The following is a 19,823-nucleotide window of genomic DNA, read 5'->3' as shown; positions in this document are numbered from 1 at the left end:
CATTGTAAACAAACTTCTATCCATGTAACACTTATGAATCTATATCGGTCATTTATCTTATCTCTGTTAGTTTTGGCTAGTATTTGTCAGTTTTTTTTACGTCTGCTTCCTTAGTAATTTATCAATCTCACTTTTTCCTTGCGTTAAATGGCTTCATTTTTTCAGATCTCTGTTTGGGACATTAGTTAAAAAAATGTTGCACAAATGTCCCAAGTCGCTTCTTTCCATTTTCTAAGTTTTTCCTTAAGTATGGTTTTGTCTGGACTTTGTTGCGCTAAAGAATTTCACACATTTTAGACGATTTGAAATGATAAATGTCATTTGCAACATCTAGAATAGAAGATAAATGTGTCTTACTGACGAAAAACAAATGTTTGACAGACATTTCAAAATGGCAGCAAAAAGGCGCAAAAATAGCAATGCGCCAAAGAATTTCTCAAAAAGTCTGAAAAGACAGGAATAAAAACAAAGATAAATAACCCCCAGTGTGTGTCATAGCACCTCGTTAAAGTGGCCATACAAAAAGAAAGGTCAAAGTGAAGGGTAAATTGACTTGAAATCTGATACTGTTATAGAAGGTCCCTGCTATGACAAATCAGAATCCTATATTTAAAATATGTTTTATACATTTTAAATATATACTGACATGATCTATTCAACACAACTACAAGAGAAGAAAATTACTTGCTCATACCTTATTAATTGCAACAATTCCTTCTTGCGTGCCTTTATCTACATTAATTTTAAAAACTCCTTCCCCATCTCCATCAACAATCTTATATTCCATCTCTGCGTTCTGTCCAATATCAGCATCTGCTGCTTTGATCCTTGCCACGGTTGAGCCAACAGGCAAGGATTCAGGCACATAATACTGTTCAGACTCTGGAGGAAGAAGAAGTAAATCATAAGTAAACATTTATCCATCGGTGAAAGCTTCGTGACATGTATAATTTTGATTTTAGTTGCATGAAAAAACTGTTCTTATTGACAGAAGATCAAGAAATAACTAAGAAGTACACATCAGATCAAGGGAATGTCTATCCTCTGTTATACTCATTGAATGCAGAAGGCAATGGGCTACAACTGATACTATTCCGACTTTGAAAAAATTCCTGAAGAATCCTGTATTGTATACAGAACAAGCTGCCCTATACAGGGGACATGATTCAATGTACAGGAGAAAAAACTTGTTAAATGTGATTAATACAATTAAAGTTTTATTGTGTAAAATGCCCTTTCTCTATTATTCCTCAAGTCTGTATTTTGGGGACAATCCTTCTCATTTAAAGTAGTCACTTTAAAATTTGGGATATTATGATATTGGAGGATATTGCCCATGCAAAGAAATGTGGGTATATTATTTTTTAGCGTTTAATTCATAAAAATGTCATAATATTTGGATAGCAAATGCTATACAGTGCACAGATTATGGTTTGGAATGAAAATTGGAATTGTTGTGAAGGTACATACCGTAAATGAGGTTGGTCAGGAATGTATGGGGCCTTACAGTATGTGTTAAAGATGTTGAAGGAATCTAGGACATATTTTTAAGTACAAGACAATACAATCCATATTGTAAAGATCAAGTGAAGGTTAACTAATCTTATGGAACAATATAGGATTCCAAAGTTGAAATTAGGCATTTTGTTCTTTCAATATCTTTACAGTAAGTTTGACTTATTGGGGGAGATTTATCATAAGTCTTTTAGAGCAGAACTGTTCTAGTTGACCATGGAAAGCAATCAGAGCTCAACTTTCATTTTCCCATAGCGATTTATAAAATTAACCCCTTCCCGACGCGTGCCGTACTAGTACGGCGCGCGCCGGGTCCCGGTGCATGGAGAGGGCTCGCGGGCCGAGCCCTCTCCATAGCCGGTAAGTCTTTGCTGCATATTGCAGCAAAGGCTTACCGGTAACACCCGCGATCGGTGCTAGCACCGATCGCGGGTGCTTTCACGGCGATCGCCGCCGGCAATGCTGCCGGGGGCTTCAAAAAGATGGTGCCGCATGGGCGCCACCATCTTGCCGCGGATCGCCGCTCCCCGATGACGTCACGGGGAGCGGTGATCTGTTGCCATGACAGCATCGGGTCTCACGAAGGCCCGATGCTGTCTCGTTTTAACCCATTCATTACAATGTGCTATCAGCACATTGTAATGAATGAGGAGTAAAATCCCCATATACTGCCATATTGCAGTATGGCAGTATATGGTAGGATCGATCAGACAACCTAGGGTTAAAGTACCCTAGGGAGTCTGAAAAATAGTTAAAGTAATGGTAAACAAAAGTTGAAAAAAAAAAATTATATTAAAAAAAACTAAAAATTCAAATCACCCCCCCTTTCCCTAGAACTGACATTAATATTAATAAACAGTAAAAATCATAAACACATTAGGTATCGCCGCGTCCGAAAATGTCCAATCTATCAAAATATAATAACGTTTTTTCACTGCGTTTAACCCCGTAACGGAAAATAGCGTCCAAAGTCAAAAATGACATTTTTTTGCCATTTTGGAAAATATAAAAAAATTAATAAAAAGTGATCAAAAGGTTGTACAGTCCTAACAATGATAGCAATGAAAACGCCATCAAAAGTCGCAAAAAATGACACCACCCACAGCTCCGTACACCAAAGTATGAAAAAGTTATTAGCGCCAGAAGATGGCAAAATCAAAAAAATAATTTTTGTACAGGAGGTTTTAATTTTTTTAAATGTATGAAAACATTATAAAACCTGTACAAATGTGGTATCCCTGTGATCGTAGCAACCCAAAGAATAAAATAGACCTGTCATTTGGGGCACACAGTGAAAGCTGTAAAATCCAAGCCCACAAGAAAACGTCGCAAATGTGTTTTTTCACCATTTTCACTGCATTTGGAATTTTTTTCCCGCTTCCCAGTACGCACCATGGAATATTAAATACCGCCACTACGAAGTGCAATTTGTTACGCAGAAAATAAGTCATAACAGAGCTCTTTATGTGGAAAAAGAAAAAAGTTACAGATTTTTGAAGGTGGGGAGTGAAAAATGGAAGTGAAAAAACTAAAAAAGGCCAAGTCGTTAAGGGGTTAAAGCTGAGCTTCAATTGGTTTCCATGGACAACTAGATCAGTTTTACCTCCCCCATTGTGTTGTGATCAACATAAAGCAACCAAGCAGCACCACTGTTAAAATGCAGCCTTCCCAGATTCATCAACAATCATCAATAAAAAAAAAAAACATTTATTAAAAACAATATCACTCTTCAGAAAGGAACAGGAGTAGTATGTAGCATAGTTTACAATTCACAATAATCTACCAGAACTGGGTACTAGGCTTTAAAAGGAGCCACTTTACTCACTATATGTCACATAAACATTTTTGAACAATTACTGCTCAGACATTACACTACTCTCAGCTTCCCTTTGCCAATAATCAAATTTAACAATAACAGAAAGTCCAACAATAATCCTTTAGTGGGTGATAAGATCATAAATATTATGTATATCTTTGTACAATAAGGTGCTGGACCCATATTGAAGATTTTAAAAAGAATTTGTCAGCAGCTTTCACTAAACAAAATGCAGGACAGTGCTAGGCAGCTTCCATGGAGATCAGTATAATCAAAGCTTTCAGTGTGTTATTGGTAGCAGCGGGACTGTGAAAATGCGCTTATATTCCAGGATGGTAGATGGACTTGATACACTGGGGGTCATTTACTAAGGGCCCGATTCGCTTTTTCCCGACATGTTACTCGAATATTTCTGATTTGCGGCGATTTCCCCTGAATTGCCCCGGGATTTTGGCGCACGTGATCGGATTGTGGCGCATCGGCGCGTGGAAATCGGGGGGCGTGGCTGAACGAAAACCCGACGGATTCGGAAAAAAAGCCGCATTTAAAACAAAAAATCTGTCGCGGAGCTTTCCCTTACCTTCACTCAGCCTGAGCCGGTGAACTCCAGCGCGTCCCGATGCTTTTCAGCGCAGCAGCGCCACCTGGTGGATGGCGGAGGAACTACCTTAATAAATCCCGACCGGACCCGAATCCAGCGCAGAGAACGCGCCGCTGGATCGCGAATGGACCGGGTAAGTAAATCTGCCCCACTGAGTGTACTCCAGTGTGAGATCTTACAGCACAGTCCCTCCCCCTTGAATAACAGCAGTTACATTCAAACAGAAGCCTGATAGTTCAGTAACTAATAGCAGGGGAGAATCTGTGCTGTATTCAGTGAAGAGATGTCACACAGCAGTGCATCTGAGTGCTTAATTCCAGCTACAACCCTGGAACATATTTTTTTTACATTCCTGCTGCTACAAGCAATACAGACATAAGTATCTTAAAAATAACTCCTAGACCAATACCTTACACAGTCTGCAGCTCTGTATGGTCAAAACTGTTGGCAGACTCCCTTAAAATATACATTTTTATAAAACTGCTAGAATACAAACAAGTGACAAACCTTTGAAGTTAATGTATCTGCCTCATACCTCCCTCATAGAAAGCAATATAAAGCAGCTGACAGGTTCTTTTCCAGTATGACTGGACTCAAATTATTACATTCATTTCTGCACTGTATTCTGACACATGATTAGGTTTATTGAAATGAAAAAGTATAAAGTAACAAAGAAAAGGCAAATGCTAGCACCCATGATGTGAAATGTCCGTCCTTTGTCATGACTTGAAACTTTTAATATGGAAGTGTGTTTCACTTCTCTATACCCTACAGTAATGGAAATGATGAAAATGCTATGTAAGAACTGTCATTAAGCAAACAGTACTATTTTTCTAATTATTTCCGCTTTTAGAATTTGAATAGTTTCCATAAAATCTAGTGCTTCAGCACACTTTTTAGCATCCCATTAACATTAATTTTCATCCATATTTTAATATTCTATGCTCTCATTGTTAGCACTTTCTTTTATTTTCCAATCCCTGCAAGTACCGTAAGTTCTTTATCAAGGATTATTTCGAATGTACATGCCGACTCAGTATTATCATCTTGACCTTTAAGAGACAGTAAAGTCCATTATCCAATTTAACAAAAATTTGAATTCAAGAACAGCATAAAGTAGCAAAATACTAGAACTCCCTGCAATGTGATAGTGTGTATGAGTTCTACTCTCTTTACCTTACCATCCCTATACTCGATGATTCCTATTAGTAAATTATAGAGGAAGATATAGGATGATTTGCAAGAAACAGTTAAAGGAAATCTTAAAGGAAACTTTCTTCCAGTAGTTAAATCATAAAACAATTTTTTAGCGTTATTTAAATGAAGCACAAGTGTGTCATGGGTCCCATCCTAGATCCTGGATCTCTAGCTCTTACACACCAAAAAAAAAACACTTGTAAACGTCTGCCTACTCCTCCTTCACTCCCCTCCCCCTGTCTGAGAAAATCTTATTGCAGCACATGCACTCACTGGAACCATAAGATTCAGGCAGGGGGAGTACAGAGGGAGCAGGGAGGCATTTACAAGTGCTTCAGGGGTTGTGTTAGAACAAGAGACCCAGAGACCATTTAAATAAAGATAAAAGTTGATTTTATAAGTAAACTACTGGAGGAATGCTCCAAATAAACATACATTTATATTCAACAATTTTTTTTACATAGTTGGTAATTTATTTTAAACTTTTATGTATTGTATGTGTTCATTGAAATGTCTGTTTGCATCTTTTAAAAATGTCACAAAAAAAGTGCAAAAGCTAGTCTATGTCTTACCGGCCTGGTGCACCTGTTTGCATCTTTTAAAAATGTCACAAAAAAAGTGCAAAAGCTAGTCTATATGCTACACTCAGCCTGGTGCACCTGTCCCAATGGGTGAATAAAACACCTTGATTATACTGGAGTGCTGCCTCGCTTTCTGCTTTTGTGAAATACCTCTATGTCTCTCAAATATAACCTTGAGCCTTTAGCATTAAAAATAAATTGGTGCAAGATACAGGTGAAACAAGAAATTTACGATATGTCAACAACACTGGACTGTACTTTCCTGACTATTTAGTCTTTCCAGACTGTTCCTTGGATTTCTGTTTGGGAATTTACATATAGCTTTTGTTGTGCATTTGGCGTGAATATGAATACTCTTTAGCTGGTAATTCTGTCTAGATGTACCATCCTGGTTTTGACTCAGCATTTGTGCACTTTATGTTCTCCTTTCCCTTAGTGTCTGTGTAGGGAATGTGACCAAGGTGTGGCGATCATTAAATGTTATCATTGAGTAGGCAGGGATAGTTGGGTGGTTTAGTATTAGGGCTGCTCTATCCCTTCCACTTCCTGACATTACAGATAGACAGTGTTATACTTGGTTTTGGTTTAATGTTTCTGTCAAAAATTGTCAGTGGATGACTTTTTCTTGTATTAATATATGTGTGTAACTTGCCCTTTATCTAATTTATGAGAACATGAGACTTTTTGGCTCCTGAAATGTCTGTTAATCAGTTTCATTGTCCTTGGTATTTTTACCTTATCTGACAAACCTTCTAGATGTGTGAGGCTTTTATTGATTATAATACAGTGACTTTTGTGCAGGAAATTGCTTTGTGAACATAATTTCCAACGCTTCTCAGCTTATAAACTGAATCTCTGCCCCTTTTCTAAAATAATATTATGATCCTGCATTAAAATAATATACATTACAGCATATCTATTCCACTCACTCTTCTGCTTTATGTTGCTTATATTAAATGGGTTGGCCACTTGTAGAAAACTTTAACAGGGTAAATATAAGACACTAGTTTGGTCACCTATATCATACTTACACTGCTCATTCACCACAGGCAGACATGGGCAGCAGGACTCAGGACTTCCTGTGACGTCCCATGTCCTACTTCCTGCTGATGAAGTGGGCCATGCAGACTGTATGCACGTTCCGTCTGTTATAACCGCTATCATATTTGTGCTATTAGGGGCATGTGGAAGTGCTGTGTCCTGCTTCCCGGGGGTAGAATAATCAATACACTCACTTCACACAGTACAGTTAAGTAGTTAAAGTTAATCTTTGGTCTCTGTGGTCATGCCTGGGAATGCTGGGAACAGTCATCACATATACAAAGTAAAATGTGACTGAATGTAACTGAAGAGCTAATGCTGGACCATGGTGACTTGTCTTGTACACACAGCCTGCCCTACTAAGCAGAATGGATGTAAACTTTCTGATTTGCAAGGAATAAAAAGTGCCCAACCAAATAAAAAATAAAGATATAATAGACAGAAATGGGATGTAGGTGTATAGAAAATTTAATTCTGGGCTGAATATACTGACAGTATACAAGGCTATTTTAACTACCAGGTGGGATATGCAAATATGTCCACAACCCATGGGCAGAGAAACTTAGCTGCATACTTTGTTTCTTGTGATTTTCTATTACAGGTAATACATTGAAGAAAAGCATGGGGCATCGGATCCAAGTATAATTCATCCAGTGAGAACCCTCTAATTACTATCTGACTCACCTCACACATGAGATCAGGTCACCAGGTGACCGGAAATTTATGAGGAACTGAAGAGGGTAAGAGATACTCAGCACCAAGAACGTATATAGAGACGCACAGCACAGCAGCGTATACAGAGACACTGCACAGCAAACTATACAGAGACACACAGTAAAGCAGAGTATACAGAGACACTGCACAGCAAACTATACAGAGACACACAGTAAAGCAGAGTATACAGAGACACTGCACAGTAGGATATACAGATACACAGCAGAGTATACAGAGACACAGCACAGCAGAGTATACAGAAACACAGCAGAGAAGAGTATACAGAGACACCCAGCATGCAAGGTATACAGAGACACAGCTTAGCAGAGTATATAGAAACACCCAGCATGCAGGATATACAGAGACACCCAGCACAGTAGGGTATACAGAGACACCCAGCACAGCCGACTATACAGAGACACTACACAACAGGGTATACAGAGACACTCAGTACAGCAGAGTATCCAGAGACACTACACTACAGGGTATACAGAGACTTCCAGGACAACAGGGTATACAGAGATACCCAGCACAGCAGAGTATACAGAGACAGTGCACAAAAGGGTATACAAAGACACTGAGGGCATTTATAATTTTTGGTGCTTCTAAGTTTTTCCATGCACCTGTTTTTTTGGCGCCCACAAAAAAGCCACACTATGCCAATGAATCAGTTCTGCATCCGGGACTGCGCTGATGAACCAGCTCTGTGTCCAAACAAGTATACTAAAGACAAGGCCCAGGACTACAGAAGCTACAGAAGAGGGAGGCAGAGCCAATTCCAAGCACCACTCCTCAGTCTGCCCCATTACTATTTTACCAGAAAATCCACCTGTGTTCCATTGGCTCCCTGCACCCAATCCTCTATCTGTAATCACCCTTCCTCTGCTGGCCCTAAAATGTATCATCAAAAAGTTTCTGATGAATATGGTGTCCTTGTATGTTTATTCTCTAAGTACACCTCTGAATCTTCTCCTTTTCTTTTAGACCAAGATTTTTCTGGTACATTTTTGCACCTATCTATGTGGCCCAAAAAAACTTTATCCAAACATAAATAAGTAGCAATGAGCACAGAAATAAAGCTGTACCCATTTAAAAAAATAAATTATAGCGCAGAGAACAAGAGAATGAGGTACACAAGTTCTAGGTGTGTCAAACAACAGAAATAAAAAAGATTTAATAATAAAGATTTAATAATAAATGACCCTTACAATAATAATAATCCCTTTATTTATATAGTTCACACAGATTACGCAGCGCTGCACAGAGCTGGCCAAATTGGTCCCTGTCCCCAATGGAGCTCACAATCTAATCAATAAATGTTCAACAGAGGCCTGGATGACTCTCTGCAGAGCAGAAATATAACATGTTATGGAAAAAAAACATTTGTTTAATTCTTAAAGGTTGGACTTGATGGACTTTTTCCAGCCTTTTATACTATGATACTATGAACCTACCAGTATGTTTTGGAGTGTAGGAGGAAACTGGAGGACCCAAAGGAAATCCACGCAAACACCGATAGATCATACAAACTCTTTGCTGATGTTGACGTGGATAGGACTTGAACATGATCACATGGCTGTGACGTCAGTAAAGGTCCTTTAGCCTACTAGTGGCCACACTGTGTTCTGCTGAGTGGCAGCCTCTGCCTATGTGCTGCTGAACGATAGGGCTGTCTGCACATTCTCTCATGTGTTATTATAATGATAACACCCCTCCCAGCACTCTCCGCTAACAGCCGGCTGCCACACAGCGGAACACACTGTTACCACTAGTAGGCTAAAGGCGTCATAGCCATGTGATCAGTCACATGGATATCAGCTGGTGACTGGCTGTCTGGCTGGAGAGAGGGCTGGGAGGGGTGCATAAAAATGAAGCGGGGGCTGCATAAATTAGGTGTGGGAGGAGCAAGGAGGCGCTCGGCCGAAGCAACCCTGAGCGCCTCTGCTTCATTTGAATATTTTTATAACCTTATTTTCTGGCTCTTACGGAATCCCAGGGGGAAGCTAAAAAAGGCTCAGTCATCCCCTGCAGGTAACAAGGGTGCACTGTAGGACAGTCTACCACTGACAAAATGGTGGTAGATGTCCTTTAATATTTGTTTCATCTCGAAGAAAAAGTGTCTTTTCATGCTCATCATTGCTGCACTGCTCCTTTCTGTCAGTTGCTAGAGAGTAAAAAAGGAAACCAAATGAGTCTGAAGAACTGAAAGTAAAATATTGGTAAAGCAAAACCCTCCAATATAGAATAAGGTTTCTTCTCAAATCTAATAAATAGCACCTTATTCAGTTATTATGACTTTTCACCATCCTTTTACGGATAACAAATTTTACTGTACAAAACTCTTCTAAATTTCATTCAGATATAGGGAGGTAAGCAGTACTGTGACACAAGGAACTTACTTCGAGGAAACCTTGGAGGGTTGTCATTGACATCTGTAAGGGTGACTGTAACAGAGGTTGTGCCTGACAATCCTCCCATGAGTCCAACCATATCTTTTGCTTGTATAACCAGAATATATTGGTCTTTGGCTTCCCTGTCCATGTTAGGTAAGGCTGTTCGAATAATGCCTGTAAGTGAATAAGACCAAGAGTAAGGATTAGACTAATGTAATCATGATCAATAGAAAAAAATTCATACAAAGTAGAGTATATACAAAATAAATTAGCGAGTTGCCACCATTTTGAATAAAAACTTTGAAACCTTCCTCACTGATACTTTAAAAACAAAGTAAAAAGTTTTTTTCATTATTTGACCCCGTTAGACCTTTTCTACCAAGATTTCATAAAAATAAAATAGAATTTTCATTGATGGCAGTCACAATTTTGTATACACAACAGTAATTGGTCGTGAATTCTCCCAGTTAGACCACATAATTGTTAGACCTTTGGGTTTAAGGGTCAAATTGACCATAATCACAGTCAGTTTAACAGACAACTTCTATCCACAATTGCTTTCGTTGTGATATTGGCCTTTTAAAATATAGAATAAGTCATCAATATTAAATAGGGCACAAAATCAGCAGGAGGTTTGGAAAGCAGACAGTTCTGTTCTTAAATCTATATAGCCCCTTTATGATCCATCTCCAAGATATCTTCCATAAATTCCTTTCTAGAAAACTGTGCCAAAATTTTGGCGCATCTGCTAAATCCTGATGCACTGACTCCATGCCCCTTTCCAGAGGCTTCACTTCTTTCCCCTACTCGATAGAAAAGTGACAACACCCCTTAATGAATTTAGTCAAAAGCATTTTACACAGTTTGATGGGTTCCAGTTGGTTTAATTTTCTGCTTTGCAATAAACTAAAATGTTTTCTATAATTATAATAGCATTTTAATGACACAAGTACATGTTCTACTCTGTTTTATACAGGTCATTAGTTTCTAAATATTTATTTATTAATTTATTAAATGTGCAATTTCTAATTATTTAGTAATAATAATATTTGAGTTGACTTAAAGGGGTTGTCCACTTTCAGCAAATAATTGATATTGTTTGTGTAATGAAAAATTATAAAATTCTCCAATATACTTTCTGTTAAATAATAAGAATGATTAGACAAAAACAAGTATTCATTTAACACATAATCATTTTACATTTTAGTGAAACTTCTTATCTAGGAATATACATTGTCCTAAGGACTTTAATTTTGGGTAAAAGTGCCTCATTTAATATCTTTTAATATGACATGCAAACTTCCTGTGTGAATACAGATATAAGAGGGTTAGGCCCCTTCCACACTAGCGTTGCATTTCACGTCAGGGTGCAATGCGTGAAAAACTGCCGTTTTTGGCTGCGTTTTGTTCCATTTTTCCTGGGAGTCATTAGCGTTTTTGCGTTTTTCACGCGCGTGTTGTTCACGTTTTTTTTGCGTTTTCGGTGCGTTTTTCACGCACGTTTTTTAAGTCAATGGGAGACTCGAGCATTTTTCAAGGGGACAGTGGTTTGGGAATAAAATGTTTTATTTAACTGAAAAAGAATGTCTTCTGATAAGTTAGCAGATGTATGCAAACATCTGCAATCTATTCTTCACTGTTCCACGCGTATATTATCTCCCTACAAGTTAGCAGATGTGAAGAACAGTGAAGAATAGAATAAAAACAGTGAACACAGGATCATTTAAGTGAAAAACACAGTGAAGAACACAGTGAAGAATAGATTGCAGATGTTCGGCACATCTGCTTACTTGTTGGGAGATACGCGCGGAACAGTGCGAACAAAACAGTATGGGGCAGATTTATCAAGCTGTCTGAAAGTCAGAATATTTCTAGTCGCCCATGGCAACCAATTGCAGCTCAGCTTTCATTTTACCAGTGCTCATGAATATTTCAAAGGAGAGCTGTGATTGGTTGCCATGGGCAACTAAAAATATTCTGACTTTCACACAGCTTGATAAATCTGCCCCTATGTGAAGAACAATATATATGTGTGAAGAACACATTGCAGATGTATGGAAACATGGAAACATGGAACAGAGTGCAATGCAAGTTCTGCACGTCAAACGCTAGTGTGGAAGGGGCCTAAAGGTAAGACCCAATAGACACTACTTTTAAGAAACTATAACTCTTTCTTTGTTATGGAAAAGACCTAATGCAAACTTCTTGAAAACCAGTGCTACCATTTTAAGAATTACCAATTTAGTTTTCACAAATTATTTAACTTCATATTTTTCCAAAATTAATGATAATGTTTGAGTTGACTTTACTTGAATGGTGTGTGCAGAATAATTAGAATCATGTGTACATCATGATTCTTGCTGTTTCAGTAACTTCTGATTTTTTATGGGACATTTTGTTCTAGTAAAATGTTGACATTACATTTTATTTGTAAACTTGGCTCACATCTAAAGAGATACATTTTTATTTACCTCATGTATATTCCATATAGTTAGGACAACTGCCTACAAACAGGAAAGTACACAACTTCCCCTGGGAACGAACAAGCACACGCTTAGAAGGAGAAAGTTCTTTTAGATAATTTGAATGATAGAGACCTTAGAGAATCTTATCACAGCCCCTATGATATCGGATGTTTATCTCTCATGAGACATTCCTAAAATGTAATCTCTGGAGGATGGCAAAAATTTAAAAAGAGCAGATAAGATGAATTTCCAGATATTCTGAGTTTCACTTAGGCACAGTGTGAACTCATCCATAACTGAAATCTTGATTTTAAATATTTAACATAGAATAATATAAAACTTTAGTTTGCTATGTGCAGGATTCTTAAATGTATATTTTTTTACAGCACAATTTAATACATTTGATTGATTTTTATTCATTTAAAGTAATGAATTCTATTTGGCCTAAGTCCTGATAAATCTCTTTAAATAGGCAATATTGATAATTTCTACCCAGGATATTGTTTGTTCTTGATCTGATTAATTTTACTCCATGATTGTGAAGCGAACTGTGTCACTACCGAATGGAAGCGTATGAATGAGAAATGAAGATGACAAGAACATTATAGTACACTAAATGGACAATGTACAGTAAGTGATGTGATTCACAAATGATTCATATTTTTCTAAGAATGTTATTATTACTTTCCTCTGATAGAATGTTTGGAACATTTTTGCATCTTTATCAAAGAATCCCAAACAATACACAAAATATTCTTGGAATCTTACTAAAATATCAATTTTACGTTTAATCTTTATGAAATATATGGGAACATAACACAAAAATGCATACTATTTTAGGGAACAATCCATTTTAATTAGCAAATTCTTGAGGAGATGAGTGATCTGTTTTTAGAAAATTTACATCCACCTCTTTTTTACCTTCTATCATCTCCATCTTCTTGGTAATCTTAATACAGTTCAACCTTAATATGTGGCACTTGGAGGTAGATGGATACATGAATAAATTCATTTTATTTGTATTTTATGACAAGTTTAGTGTTCAATGAGCTGATCTACTGTGAATAGAACTTTCAGGATTGGCTGGCACATAAGCTGTCCCATATGTCCAATAGAAATTAATGGAGAGAAGGACGTCCAGCGCTTCACTGGCTTTTGTAGGAATTCTGAAATATCTTATAAGATAACCAACCCTAGAATTTTTTCTGCTGGTGGTCCCAATGTTTGGATTCACCATGATCAGACATTTATCCTCTGTTTATCTGTATGGCCTTCTTGGAAGATCAGCAATCTAAAATATTATTACAGTGAGTCACACTGCCGTTGCCCACCATCCTGTAGCCCGGTGGGCACAGGGTGGCCCTAGTGAGAGGAGGAGGGGGTGAGTGCTGCTCACCCCGCCCCTCTCCATAGAGGAACATGGCACATATGCCACAAGTGTGCTACACCGTACCACTCCCGTTGCCCATTGTCGTCTATGGGGGACGTATATAGGCCATATATACGCCCCCCATGCGGCAGTGTGAATGTAGCCTAATACAGAACAATAAAACCACTTCTATGGAAGAAAACCCCCTGCTTACCAAGTACAGAGTACCTTAATTTGTCTTAACAGTCATCAGATACAGATAACCACAGGATCCTGATATCACAGATGTCTTTCCATAGACGGTATGATATTGGAAATGTCACAGGGCATGTGGTGACATAATTAAAGAATATCTTCCCATGCATGCTGTCATTGCATACAATATGGTAAACTGCATATATAAATAAAAGTATCTATATTCCTAGTGCAGGAAATTGGCTGTCCTTCTTGAAGATTTTAAATATTGAACTGTTTGCCGCTGTATCAGACTTTGTTCACATGTCATTATTAACCTCCAAATTCAAGTATATATTGTGAGGATTCCTGATGTAAACTTAAAGTGGAGGGCTGCAAAACACAGGGTGAGATTTATCATACACCAGTGCTTGGCGTCGGCATATGATAAAATCCCTGCCCCCTCTGGGGCCTCTGGATACATCAAGAGGTTTCAGAGCCTTTATTTCTATGAGAGGTCCTACCTGGTTTAGAAATATGTCCAGAGTGTGAACTTTCAATAATAAAAGTTCACAAATTGCAGCGAGTGCCGGTGGACACCTCATGCCCACACCCCCCCTTCATGCCCCCTCCATGCCCCTCCATAACAATGACAGTTTGCTAGCAATTGTGATTATTTCCAGGCTACTACACCAGTTTATTCGCATAGAAGCAGTGGGATGTATAATCATGTGAAGCCCCACCCTCTATGAAAGCAGGAGGAGGAACCAGCATCATCAGGAGGCAGGGATTTGCTGCTGTCAATGTTCTGGGTGTTTCTTGAGATTTAAGTCTCCAAATATGGTTGCCATATATCTGTCTCCCAAAGGTTATTATGAAATAGTGTGGTCTGCTTAGCATTTTCAGCTTTCATTTCTGGCTTTACTGCCACACATACTGATCAAACAGACAAGAGATATCATTTTCTCCTCCATCTAACAGTCTATGAAAACGATCTCCTAATGAACGTGCTGAACATGTATAAAAAACAAGATGTGATTGGAGCTGTACTGAATTATTACTATTAATGTCAAATAAATGTTTTTTTTTAATTTATTATTGTAGAATATTTGTTTTCCACATGAATATGAATATATGTGGTTAATGACTAGAGATGAGCGAGTATACTCGTCCGAGCTTGATGCTCGTTCGAGTATTAAGGTATTCGAAACGGCTCGTTGCTCGGACGAGTATTTCCCCTGCTCGAGATCGAGCATTTAATTAAAAAAACACAGTGAAGAACAATGAAGAATAGAATAAAAACAGTGACCACAGGATCATTTAAGTGAAAAAGACAGTGAAGAACACAGTAATGAATAGATTACTTGTTGGAAGATACGCGCGGAACGGCAGCAGGGAGACATCAAGCAGCAGGGAGACATCAAGCAGCACGGGGAGACATCGGGCAGCGGGGAGACATCGGGCAGCGGGGAGACATCGGGCAGCACGGGGGAGACAGACATCGGGCAGCACGGGGGACACAGACATCGGGCAGCACGGGGGACACAGACATCGGGCAGCACGGGGGACACAGACATCGGGCAGCACGGGGGACACAGACATCGGGCAGCACGGGGGACACAGACATCGGGCAGCACGGGGGAGACAGACATCGGGCAGCACGGGGGAGACAGACATCGGGCAGCACGGGGGAGACAGACATCGGGCAGCACGGGGGAGACAGACATCGGGCAGCAGGGGGGAGACAGACATCGGGCAGCACGGGGGAGACAGACATCGGGCAGCACGGGGGAGACAGACATCGGGCAGCACGGGGGAGACAGACATCGGGCAGCACGGGGGAGACAGACATCGGGCAGCACGGGGGAGACAGACATCGGGCAGCAGGGGGGAGACAGACATCGGGCAGCAGGGGGGAGACAGACATCGGGCAGCACGGGGGAGACAGACATCGGGCAGCACGGGGGAGACAGACATCGGGCAGCACGGGGGAGACAAACATCGGGCAGCACGGGGGACACAGACATCGGGCTGCACGGGGGAGACAGACATCGGGCAGCACGGGGGAGACAGACATCGGGCAGCACGGGGGAGACAGACATCGGGCAGCACGGGGGAGACAGACATCGGGCAGCACGGGGGAGACAGACATCGGGCAGCACGGGGGAGACAGACATCGGGCAGCACGGGGGAGACAGACATCGGGCAGCACGGGGAGACTTCAGTGGAAGAAGAGGAGCGATCCCGGGACAGCGTATCACCCCGACAAGTAAGCAGATGTGCAGAACATCTGTAATCTATTCTTCACTGTGTTTTTCACTGCGTTTTTCACTTAAATCATCCTGTGTTCACTGTTTTTATTCTATTCTTCACTGTTCTTCACATCTGTTAACTTGTCTGGAGATAATATACGCGCGGAACAGTGAAGAATAGATTGCAGATGTTTGCATACATCTGCTAACTTATCAGAAGACATTCTTTTTCAATTAAATAACACATTTTATTCCTGAGCCATGGTCCCTTTGAAAAATGCTCGGGTCTCCCATTGACTTCAATGGGGCTCGTTATTCGAGACGAGCACTCGAGCATCTGGAAAAGTTTGTCTCGAATAACAAGCACCCGAGCATTTTAGTGCTCGCTCATCTCTATTAATGACCATTAATTTCATAATCAAACATTCTCCAGTTTCTCGGCTTAATAGATTTAGGTTACATGAGGGACAATGCTCAATGTGTATTTCCTCCTGGACACTAGTTTAGTGTCTTGCATGAAGGAAAGACTTTTACTCACACATCTTTATGTTTGTGTTTAAGTCTACTATTTTATTTCATGTATAACTATTATTATTTCTTGCCTGTTTTTGGTTCCACGGAAAAGTACGGCTGACCGGTAAGAATGCTGTAGATAACCCGAGCACTGTTTCCATAAGTAGGATCATCGGCATCTGTTGCTGTTACTTGCATCACTGATGTTCCTTAATAAAAATATATTGGCTTTAAGTTAAACAGATTTCAACCTACAACAGTACATTGTGAAACATTTATAATAATTTAATTTTAGAAACAAGTGGAAGACGTACATTATACTTATTAATGTATGTACTGCACAAATCTTATATAAAACACCTTGTTAAGCCAATTAAAAGACTTTATTTACTAAATAAATCCACCCATATTGTATTTTTGAACTCAACTTTACATACATGTTTCAAGACGTGAGATTAAAATGCAATTGTGTAGCGTAATTGTTTTGTGCCCTAGATATTCACAAGGAACAGACTTTTAATTCATTAGTTTCTTGTTATAGCCTGAGCTCTGTGCCTTTAATAATGAATCTACTTTCCAGAAAATGTATTTCTGCTAAAGTTTTATATATGAATACAAAATGGTTGCCTCTAAAATACATATGCATGAGAAGAGGTGCATATTAATCACATTTTAATGGTACATATTCATGAGTCTATAAAAGAAAGCAACTCAAACATAGGAAAGAAATTGAAATAGTAATTGAATTATGCCTATATTTATGGAACCTGAACTGCAGACTTAATGCAGTACACATTCAGTTCTTAAAATGTACACTGCTGATACTGTACTATACCTACTGTACTGTGACCTTATAACATTGGTTTTTGCAAAGAGCACTGCCTGTGTACTACTGTATGAGTAATTATAGCAAAATGGAGAACACTAATCATCAAAGTTTCTGTGTGGGACTGTCAGGAGTTTATTGGACAAGTCACAGCCTGACCAGATTTTCTTTGACAGCTTCATGCTGTTCAGTTTGTACATACATCTCTCCTGGGAAGAGTGTCTAGTGAGCCAGTCAATGCCTGGTAGATCTGCAATTTTGCTTGTTATGGGAGGAAAGGTTGAAGCAAAAGATATTAGCAAAAAAATAGAAAGAAATAAAACTTTTATTCAGCAAGAGACTATAACAGGTGAAGAGCAATGTCTTTCTTACCGACAGGAGACATTTCGGGGATACCAGCAATGTAGGGTCCATCAAGAAATTTTGGCTCATTGTCATTTATATCTTGTACTTTAATGATAAATTCGGATTCAGGCTCCACTGATTTATTAGTTTGCCTGTCAATAGCCTGGGCCTTCAATGTATAGTAAGCTTGTTCTTCTCTGTCCAACCTCTTTGTAGCATGAATGTCCCCAGTATTTTCATCAATATTGAAAATGGAACCAGCCCCTTCACCCATCAAAACATATTTGATGGTTTCTACTCCTACGTCCACATCAGAGTGAAGCTGTTGAGAAATAGGAAAAGAATTGTCAAGTTAAAAGGCCGAGTGACATGGAGAAAATCAAGTAATATCCATTGTCTCCAAGTGAAATACATGAATTGTCATCGCTTTGAAAATGATCTGGAAAAGTTTCTTGTTCACCGAAAAATATGATGAAGATCTGTCAAATGCTTTGGGAAGCAAACCAATTTTTATGCCTCCCAATAAACAATTTGATGCTCTCTGTATTTCACACTGTGATGAAAATCACATTCAGACCGCCGAGTTTAAAGCTCTGTCACATTCATTGTTTAGGAAATATGACTTGTAAATACTTTACAATTTATTTCCTCTAGTGTCAGTGGGTCACTGCCAAGTATCTCGGATAACGTTATTTATGCTGTTTTATATCAAATGGAAATTTTTTCACATTCAACATTCCATGACATTTTGTTATGCCATTATGGACATTCCATTCTTTTTATTATTACTTACTACATTACTAAATGTAGGTGTTCTTTACTGACAATCAAAAAACAGATCTTTAGACTTTTAGCTCCCCAATCACTGATTCGGTCCATACAAAATCTTAAAAGTGGCTACAACAGTTTTTGGTTGACATCTTGTTCGATTATTTCTTTCCTGCACTACTGGTAAAATTTCACATGTGAGAGATTTATTTTAGAAGCAACTTAAGGGCAGTATGCTGTGTACTGGCTACTCTGTGTGCTTGGGGAGCCTATATCATTTAGGTGGCCACAATGATTTTTTGACTTACAGCTCATTAGCTCCGGTCTCTATTTTACGTTTACTAAACTAATTTTGTTCATCAAGTATCCAAAGCAGAATACAAAGTTTGGCTTGTGTAGGTGTAGTCCATATCTCTCATTAATAATGTCCTATAGATTGCATAACTGTATTATAGACATATATGCAATTCTTGGAGATTTTTAAGAAAATTGCTTAGTTTGCAGTTGGAGTATTTACAAATTATACAGGCCTACTGAACATGTTTTAACTGGAGGTACCAACAAATATTAGTATGATATGCAAATACATGCAGGCAAAATTCATACCCATAGCCTCAAATTATGTACATCAACAACTCAGCTACTATTTGCAGAGAGCAATGGGCTAGTTGTTGTATGAATGAATGTGTAGGATTTGGATTTTATTATTCTGAATTACTTAAGAACAAGCCTTGAAGAGGAATCACCATAGATAGCATCATACTTTTCTGACAACCATCAAAATTTACTACTACAATCTTTCAATTCTTCCTATGGGTGGTTCCACTTTACCTACTGTAACCTATATTATTTATCACACTATTTTTCTTTTTATGCATTGACTTGTGAGTCTTCAAATTTTAAAAGAATCCATGTAAGAGGAATAGACTAAAGTCTTTTTTAAACAGCCATTGAAAAGTATTAACCCCGGCACCATCATCAATGGCACCTAAACATTAAAATAACATAGTAAACATACATTTACTAATATTTTATGGAGGCGATTAAAAATCCTTTGGAGGAAATAATCCAAAATATATTTCCTTAAGAAGGAGACAAAATATTTCTCAATATGTCTGGAATCTATTGGTTTACAGTGTTTTAGAGCCCCTACCCAAAACTTGCACAAAAGTGGTAATTTATCTTAGGTTCTTCTCTTTTCTTGTCTCTTATACTTGCAACTTTTTTTTGCGCAATTGTATAATCCTGTCTGA

The 19,823-nt window shown here is 38.7% G+C and overlaps 1 protein-coding gene across 4 annotated transcripts in view; it reads right to left on the bottom strand.

The window, feature by feature from the left end:
* Nucleotides 1–19,823, bottom strand: part of CDH7 (cadherin 7) — a 161,604-nt gene that overhangs the window by 67,345 nt on the left and 74,436 nt on the right. For all 4 annotated transcript variants that reach the window (XM_072152291.1, XM_072152292.1, XM_072152293.1 and 1 more), the window contains 4 exons: nucleotides 17,830–18,124; nucleotides 16,721–16,840; nucleotides 9,865–10,032; nucleotides 695–882 (listed from right to left, as the gene is read on the bottom strand). In XM_072152291.1, the coding sequence (XP_072008392.1) occupies nucleotides 695–882; nucleotides 9,865–10,032; nucleotides 16,721–16,840; nucleotides 17,830–18,124 (771 nt within the window). The remainder of the gene's footprint in view (nucleotides 1–694; nucleotides 883–9,864; nucleotides 10,033–16,720; nucleotides 16,841–17,829; nucleotides 18,125–19,823) is intronic.

This window comes from Engystomops pustulosus, chromosome 5, assembly GCF_040894005.1.
Source record: "Engystomops pustulosus chromosome 5, aEngPut4.maternal, whole genome shotgun sequence".
NCBI lineage: Eukaryota > Metazoa > Chordata > Amphibia > Anura > Leptodactylidae > Engystomops > Engystomops pustulosus.
Note: the sequence above shows the minus strand (reverse complement) of the source record. Positions and strands in the feature narration are given on the sequence as shown.